Source organism: Martes martes (assembly GCF_963455335.1).
Source record: "Martes martes genome assembly, chromosome: 1".
NCBI classification, from domain to species: domain Eukaryota; kingdom Metazoa; phylum Chordata; class Mammalia; order Carnivora; family Mustelidae; genus Martes; species Martes martes.
Window position 1 is genome coordinate 65882974 of NC_137888.1, and position 8707 is coordinate 65891680.

Consider the following 8707-nt stretch of genomic DNA (forward strand, 5'->3'; position numbering starts at 1 on the left):
TTTATGCATAAAGGCATCATCTAAAGATGATTTTTCTTCTTAGCACCCTGAGAGTGCTAAAGATTTTAGGTAAGAGGTTTTAGTATTTTAACTAAATACTGTTTCTTAACGAGCTTTATTCAGTACTTCATTTGTTAATGACTTACTATGGTCAGGCAGGCAACATCTCTCTTATAACATCATTCTCCTATTAAACATTATTTTGTGCCTATGAAAAACACACCGCTACTTATGCTGTACCGATCTAACGTGGTAACGTACAGAAAAGCTTATTCTTTTTCTTGGTTAGAACACTGTTTTGCAAAGCACTTTGGCACGTATTTGTTACCTTATTTAATCTTCACAAAAGGTTTGCTAGGTGGATAGAATAGGGGTCATTATCCAGAATGAGCAAGAGGAAACTCGGAGACGTTAAGTGACTTGTCCAAAGTCACACACCTTGGAGGGACCCACACTGAAACAGGATTCTAGCTACATCCAGACCCATTTTCTGTCTGCCAGTCTCACACAGGTCAACTTCACAAAATAAAGCTCTGCTATGTCCCTAGAGATATGTAAAGCTGCTAGAAAGCAGCAACAAGCAACAGACCGTGGTAGGTAAAAGGAGGAAGCGGGGGTGGGGAGAAGAAAGGGTAAGGAAAGCGCACTGTGCATGCGCAGATCGCTATTCGGGGTACAGGACCTTGAGGAAGGTTAACGAAAGAAGCCGAGCTCCGGAGGAAACTTACTGCCTACCTTCCGCTAACGCGCAGGCGCATTCCCTCAGGACGAAGGTCAGACTAAAGGGGGAGGGTCTCGGACTCGCGCAGGCGCTGTTGTGCGCCGGAGTGCCAAGATGTCGTTCCCCAAGTACGAGCCGTCGCCTCTGGCTACCCTACCCTCTACCCTCGACCCGGCCGAATACAACGTATCTCCGGAAGCCCGGAAGGCGCAAGCCGAGCGGTTGGCCATAAGATCCCGACTTAAACGGGAGTATCTGCTTCAGTACAACGACCCCAAACGCCAAGGGCTCATCGTGAGTCGTGGGCCAGCCGGGCGGGAATCGAGGGCCAGAGTCCGGGCGGTCCCCTTCCCCGACCGGGCAGTCCAAACCGGCCAAGGGAGGCCACGCAGCGGGGCGGCCACCGTTCCCGATCAGTATCTTAGACTTTGGCCCACTTCCAGGCTGAGAGAGCAGGGCCACCTTCTAGCCCTTTGACCTTGGGCGAAGAATTTGGTGGTCAAGAGGAGGGTTCTAGATTCACACCCGGTTGGATTTGAGTCCTGCCTTGATCACTTCCCGCCTGGGGTAATCTTAAGAGACTCACGTCTGCTGTTCAGCCCCGGTTTTCCTGTCTGAAAAATGGGGATAATACAGTACTTCCAATCAGGAGGCTGTTAGGATTAAATGAGATAAGGCATATGACTGGCCAACACAGTGCCTGAGCTGTAATGAGTTGTTCAGAAAATGTGTGTGTAATTTTTTTAAAAAACGGTTTTCCACCTTACAGTTCACAGTTCCTAGCAATACTGCTCTCTCCTGATGGGAATGTAGTGATTTTTTTCAGTTTATGTCTTTTGAAGGCCCCAAAACTGTGCAGCTAGTTGAAACTTTGGTTTTTGTAATTAGATGCCAAAGCAGAACATAATGGCGAACTAGATGACTTTAGTTTGCCAAACCCCTCCAGAGGTTAGTTTTCTGATCTTCTTATGTGGGGAAGAATAGAATAGTACATTCTTTATAGAATCATTGTAAGGTTAAATGAGATATTTGTATAACATTGCAGGCACTTTATATGTTAGCTATTATTATTTAGTGAGTAGGCTTTTCAGTAATTTTCTGTACAGGAGCTATTTAAATACAATGTCAAATATGATATTAAAGAAACAAAAAACAACCAGAACTTCCCTCAACAGTTGCATTGGTGTTCTGTAGGACTTTTTGGAAGTTACTAGAATTGAAGGAAATTTACATCGTGCAGGCACTATCTAAACCCTTTCTGAATATTATTCAAATGTCAAAGTAGTCAAAGAGTTAGGCCCTATTATTATCCCCATTTTACGGATGAGAAGACAACAGGGAAGGACAAGTAAGTTATAGAGTGATACTCCCTTAGCAAGTGATAGAGCAGAATTTAAATTTTGAACTGTGTAACCCAAAACATTTGCTTAACCAGTTGGTTGTACCATCTCCAGTCAGAACCATGTTTACTTGAGAAGGTGTGGAGGGAGATATTTGTTATTGACATACTCACACAGGTTTGATGTGCCGGATAGCCAAAGCTTAAACCCCAGATTTTCTCTTCCCTAGTTCTGTGCCCTAGGACAGTTTCAGTTTTGTCATATAAGAGACAGTAATACCTGCCTCACTGGTGGTTCTGTTAAATGAGTGCTTGGCACTTAATCATTTAATGATCAAATACGTGGGAATTCCTTGCCTAATCTTTACCAGTGATTGATTCAGTGATTAAGTAATTGCTGTTATAGGCCAGGCCCTATTTTAGATGCTGAGGTGACAGTGTAGATTCCTGTCCTTGCAGAGCTTGCTTTGTCCAGTGAATCAGACAAGTAATAAACAAGTTAAAAAACTAAATTGTTTAGCATGTTAGTGGTAAGTGATAAGAAAAATAAAGCAAGGAAGGGATTAGGAATGTGTGTTGTGTAGTAGGAAGGGATAGCTGCTGAAATTTTAGATACCCCTAGGGAAGGCCTTCCTTAGAAGGTGACAAGAAGGAAATGAGATGAGGGAGCTAGCCACACACAGCTCTCTGGGAAAGTAGCATTTTAGGTAGAGGGGATAGCAGGTGTAGGGGTCCTTAGACAGAAGTGTGCCTGGTTAGTTCCAAAAATACTGAAGAGACCGTTGTGACTAAAGTGGAGAAAGGTGAGAGCAAAGTGGAACTAGATCACACCAAGCTTTGCAGATTGTTGTAAGGCATTTTACTGTGTAGGTAATCTGCCCTTACATTTTTAACATCTCTCTGGTTGCTTAGTTGAAAATAGGTTACAGAAGAGAGCAAGGAGACTAGGAGGCTTTGAGGTAATCAGGGTTTTGGCAGTGGAGGTGGTAAGTATTGAGTTCTGAGTGTGTATTGAAAGTAAAGCCAATCAGATTTGCTAGCAGATTGATATGAGGTGTAAGAGTGAGAAGGGTCAGTGATGATTCCAAGATTTTTTGACCTAAGTGATCAGAAGAATGAAGTTGCTTTTTACCAATATGGAAAAGAATGTGAAAGGAGCAGGGAGGGTGGAGTATTGGTAAATCAGCTTGAGATACATCACATTTGGCATGCTTGGTAGACAACATGGCATTGTTGAGCAGGCAGTTGGACATTATGTCTGGAGTTTGGGGTAGAGGTCTGGGAAGGTATAATTTTGGGAGACATTGGCCTATAGTTGGATATTTAAAACCATGTGACTGGAGGAGGTATATCATCAAGAGAATGAATGTAGATAGAGAAGACCAGTAAGGTCTAAGATCCAATATTAAGAGCTTGGAGAGATAAGGAAGAAGAGAGCAAAAGAGACCAAGAGGAAATGGCCATAAAGTTAGGAGGAAAACCAGGCAGGTGTGTGCCCTGAAAGGCAAAAGAAGAAACAGTTTCAAGGAGTTTTCACCATGTCACATGCTGCTGATAGTTCTTGGGACATGGAGTGGTGTCCAAAAAGGAGAACTATTTCTCATGGAGTATGTTTTGGAACCTCTCTTAACAGCAGTACAGGTTCAATGAACTATGGTCATGAGGCTGTTGATATTTTTATGAAATGAAATGTCTGATTCTGGAAGACCAGTTTGGCAGATAAATATGTAGAGAGGTGACTGGTGGATTGAGAGCTCTGTCATAGCGGAAGGGATAAATAAAGAATAGATGTATTAAACTCAAATACTCCCTTGAACCTGTCTATAACCTGTGTCTTCACCTTAACTATTTTCAGCAAACAGTTTGGTTTAAAATGTATCTGTGGAAGATCCAGTTTAATTATTTCAATCCTACCAATCATGACTTCTTGGTGGTGTATAGGACCTTGAAAGTTCTCCTTTGGTATTAAAGTTTTAAAGCTGATTTCATCTGCTTATTTTTAATCTGCTTATCAGTTAATTGGAGCAAATAATTTTATAAAGTATTTGGGGATATAGCTAATTAAATTTAATTATGTGTTTGGGGCAGATTTGCTGTCTTACATAGTTGTTCTAGTATAAATATATTAAAATGGACAGTTTTTTTCTTAACCAAGACAGTCTGATTATTTTTCTTTAACAATTTTGTCCTCACTACAAATTATTTTAATAGCATAAGATGTAATAATTTTGCTTATAAAATATCAAACAAGTGAGCTTAAAAATCTTAAAGTTCAGAGTTGGCCTACCACAGTCTTCACCTTCCTGTACTTTATTTGAAGCCTGGAAAGACAGTGCAGTGTCGGCAGTAGCATTAGAAAGGGTCCTAGAAACAAAGTACAAAGCATGATAGAGCATATGAAGTCTGTCCTCATTGGGAATAGTGTGATTCAGTTGGTCACTTCAAGAAAGACAATGAAGCTACAAAACAATCCAGGAAAAAAAAATTATCAAGGAGAAAAAGTGGTTTCTCTGATGGATTAAAAAGATTAGGTTTCTTAAATCTTAAGTAAATAGAAAGCTGAAGGTTGATAGAAGAACCTTTTAAATTCTGAAGGACTTGAACAGGATAAGATCATCAGAGAGTTAGTCAGCAAATACTAGAAATGAAAGATCTTCCCTGAAGCTATTCAGGAATATTCAGGGTATACCCTTAACTGTGGTGGGGCACAAAAGGTGCCGTCTGCCCCCCTACAGAAATTTTGATGAGATTGTTTCAGTGTGGCTCTACTTAAGTTCCGTAACTTTTTGTTTCCTGAATTTTAGGAAGATCCTGCGTTGATTCGTTGGACCTATGCAAGATCAGCAAACATCTATCCCAATTTCAGACCCACTCCCAAGACCTCGCTCTTAGGAGCTCTGTTTGGAATTGGGCCCCTTTTCTTCTGGTTTTATGTTTTCAAAACTGACAGAGTAAGTATTGGGACCTGACGTTTAGTTTCTGTGTGACAGGTTCCCCTGTGCTGGCTGCAGCTATTTCTCTCGGCATTTGCCACCAGTGCTCCTCCCACCTCAGTCCTCTCCTCTTCCTTCAGTTTCTCTCTTCTTTTATCTTTATTTGTTTCCAGCAGGAGTTAAAACAGAAAGTTTCAAGTACGTGTTTGGTTGCATTGCTTTATCATTTCAACTCACATTGAAATAATACTTTGCTAAAAACCACAATAGTCTTTGAGTCTTTCACATTTAATTTCAACTTAAAATAATAAGTTGGTCAGTTTAAATTTCTAAGGCTTGAACTTAGACTGAAATGAAAGCATTTTCCTGGTCTGTTTTAGGTGATATAAAGGAATTATGCTATGACTATTAAGCAAGAGAATACAGAAGTAACTTTAGAAAGTTAACTCTAAGGGTTCCTGGGTGGCTCAGTTGGTTAGGTGTTGGACTCTGGATTTCGGCTCTGGGCATGAAGTCAGGATTGTTGAGATCAAGCCCTGCATCTGGCTCCACACTGGGCATGGAGCCTGCTTAAGATTGTCTCTCTCCCTCTTCTTCTGTCCTTCCCTTGCTTACATGTGCATTCTCTCTGTCTCAAAAATTAAATATAAGTTAATACAGAAGTTAAACTTTCCTATTTTGACTTACCTTTTGATATTAACTTTGCAGGCCTTTACCTTGAGTTCTCTTAGTTCATTATTTTAAAAAGATGCTTATTTGGGTTAAGTATTAGCAGAATACATAAATCATTTAGCGTGTTACCAGTTTGTATGAATTCTAATCAGTGTTGGTCACATTTTGTTGATTAATGTTAAAACTTTGTAATATGCTAACAATAGGAAAGCAAAAGCATGGCATATGGTGGGAATCTGCCATCAGAAGCCATATGATTACAGACAAAGCCAATTTTATCTTTGACACCAGGCCATCCTGGTACTAGCCCTCAGAAGGCCTTGTGTCGCTATCTAGAATGGAGCCCATTCATCTAGGTCTATCTTAAACTGGCCAGTCTATTCTCCTGTAAGAGCTTCTATATTTTGATTGTCTGATAAAGTACCCGCTTAACAAAAAGATAGGCCACACTTATCCAGAAGGTGTTTGCATTTTGCTTTTGACATACGCTTTTTAGTGGGGTAATATAATTCTTCCAGCATGTGCGTAAATTGTTTTTCAATAGGAGTATTTTCTCATTGTCCCTTTATTTCTTCAGACTACTACTTCCTCACACATACCCTGTAGGCTTTAGACAGTTGGGGATTGGAATTAGGTTTGGAGTATTTTAGTCTGATTTTTTAGAGTTGTACCATGAGTTATGCCAGATTACATTGGTTCTTTGTTTATTTCGTATTTTCCAGTACCTTTTTTGTTTGTATATTTTGCAAAATGGTCACCACAGTAAATGTTAGGCAACATCTGTTAACATACATAGTTACAAAAGACAGTCTTTTTTCTTATGATGAGGACTTAAGATTAGTTCTCTTAGCAACTTTCAAATATTCCATACAGTATTATTAACTATAGTCACCATTGTTGTACATGACATCCCCATGACTTACTTATTGTATCATTGGAACTTTGTACCTTTTGACCCCTTTTAGCCATTTTGCCCACCACCCGCTCCCTGCCTCTGTCAGCTGCCAGTCTGTTCTCTGTATCTATAAGCTTGTACCTATGAAATGGCAAGATTTCATTTCTTTTTTTTTCTTTTAGTGGCTGAATAGTGTTCCATGTATACATATACATATCCATTGATGGACACTTAGGTTATTTCTGTATCTTGGCTATTGTAAATAATGTTGCAATGAACACAGATCAGAATGTGTTGTTTCTGATGAAGCTTTTTTTGTTCTTTTTTTTGTTTGTTTGTTTGTTTTTTTCTGTCTCTACAGGATAGGAAAGAAAAACTTATCCAGGAAGGAAAATTGGATCGAACATGGAACATTTCATATTAAGTCTGGCAGTGATGACTCTCTGTGTTATTGTTTAAATAAATCTTCTATTAATCATTAAAAACTTTCTTATTATTTCCTTGAGTCAACAAACATTTGCTGGATATACAATATAAGAGTTCACAGTTTCATAAAGAAAAAGATTCATGTTCATTCATTTAGTCATTCAGCAAAAGAGCATCTGCTGTGAGCCAGATACTGTGCTGTGTGCCCAGAATACAGCGGTCAATAAAACAGACTGATGCTCTTACTTAAAGACTACACACTCTGACAACTGTCACAAGACTGAAAGGGCAAAACAGAAGCATGAAAAGGCAAGATGTGTTGAGTATGGCAAGATAAGGGGCCACTGTCGGGTGATAAGACAAGAGGAGGCCACATTGAATGGAAGTAAAATGCTTTAACACATGGCTTTGGAGGTTAAATTGTGGTCAGAATCCCATCTCAGGCTTAACAGTTGGAATACAAGGCCTCCTGTTTCCCCATCTCTGGCATGGAGATAGTAATGCCTACTTTCTCATAAGGTTATGAAGATGAAAATGAGATAATAGTACTCAACAAAATAAAGCTACATGCTGTATAGTTCAGTCTTGAAATAGTAGGGTAACAGTTTCACCTATGAAGGTGGAATAAAGTGTTATAGGGAGAACATGCTCTTTGGGGCTGATTTACATTAGTACATTGGTTTTAACTTTCAGAGCATACCCACAAGTATTTTCATCTGGTTCTTTTATGAGTCTGAGATGCTCTGAAACACAGAGCTTGAGAGACAAGCTTTTGTGCAGGTAGTTTATATTAGGGAGTCATTGAAGAACAAGTGTCAGACTGGTAAGAGTAAAATAGCTAGAGGGACAGCCCATCAAGTTACGTGCTATGGGTCTGTTGCCTCAGAGTAGTGGGCTCATTCCCACTAAGGACCTTCTGAAGAGCCCTGTGGAATGTACATAGAATGTTCTCTGCAGACAAGGAGAAAACAAGTATCCACTAGCTACTCCCCTAGTTGGTCACAAGTTGTCTCGTGCAGTTAATTGTCTTTCACTTCTAGGTATGGGCGAGCCTCAGAATAGCTGAAGGTTCTTACAGGTTTCTTACGTGGAGGCGGAAGGAAGCTTGGGGCAGAAAGAGATGTGCTGTACGGCTGAGGTGGCATATTGTCAGGTCACACCTACAGGAGCTCAGAGCTGCAGCAGCAACTAGAGTAAAATGATGGGCCAAGAGGAAGTGAGATAGGCACAAAAGGTAGACGATTTCCTTATCCACCCCATGTTCTGCTTACATCTGTGCACATGTTCATCTGCAGTGCCATTCAGGGAGGTGGCTAGGTACCATCTCAATATAGGAGGTTTAGTGGAACAAGATTCAGTCCCACACTGTTGAAACTGGTCTGAAGCTGTAACAGATTCATCATTTCCCCCCACAATGCTCTAGATTTTCCTTCCTTGGCCATCACTTCAGAAGGTTTAGAATGCTTGCCTGGTGGGAGCCAGAGAACCTTTATCTGCGAGGCCAGTACCTTAGTTACTCTTGTATCATCAGGCCTTTGCTGCAGTAATTACCTGTTCACATTCATCACTGGATGTGAAAGCACTGAGAAGACCAGTGACTCCCCTGGATTCCAGATATATCCCCTGGGCCCCCATTCTGTAGTAGCAACCCTAGCTCCTTATCATGAAGGTCATTTAGTGCTGCTAATATGGAATTTTTTTTTTTTTTTTGGTCTGTTTCC

General features: G+C 40.4%; 1 protein-coding gene across 1 annotated transcript; it reads left to right on the forward strand.

Annotated features, from left to right (window-relative positions):
* The first annotated feature begins 505 nt into the window (after window positions 1–505).
* NDUFB4 (NADH:ubiquinone oxidoreductase subunit B4) lies at window positions 506–7113 on the forward strand. The gene is made up of 3 exons (XM_080821928.1): window positions 506–1015; window positions 4865–5011; window positions 6922–7113. The coding sequence occupies exons 1-3, from the start codon at window positions 836–838 to the stop codon at window positions 6982–6984; spliced, it is 390 nt and encodes a 129-aa protein (XP_080678054.1). The 5' UTR covers window positions 506–835; the 3' UTR covers window positions 6985–7113.
* Window positions 7114–8707: the final 1594 nt, after the last annotated feature.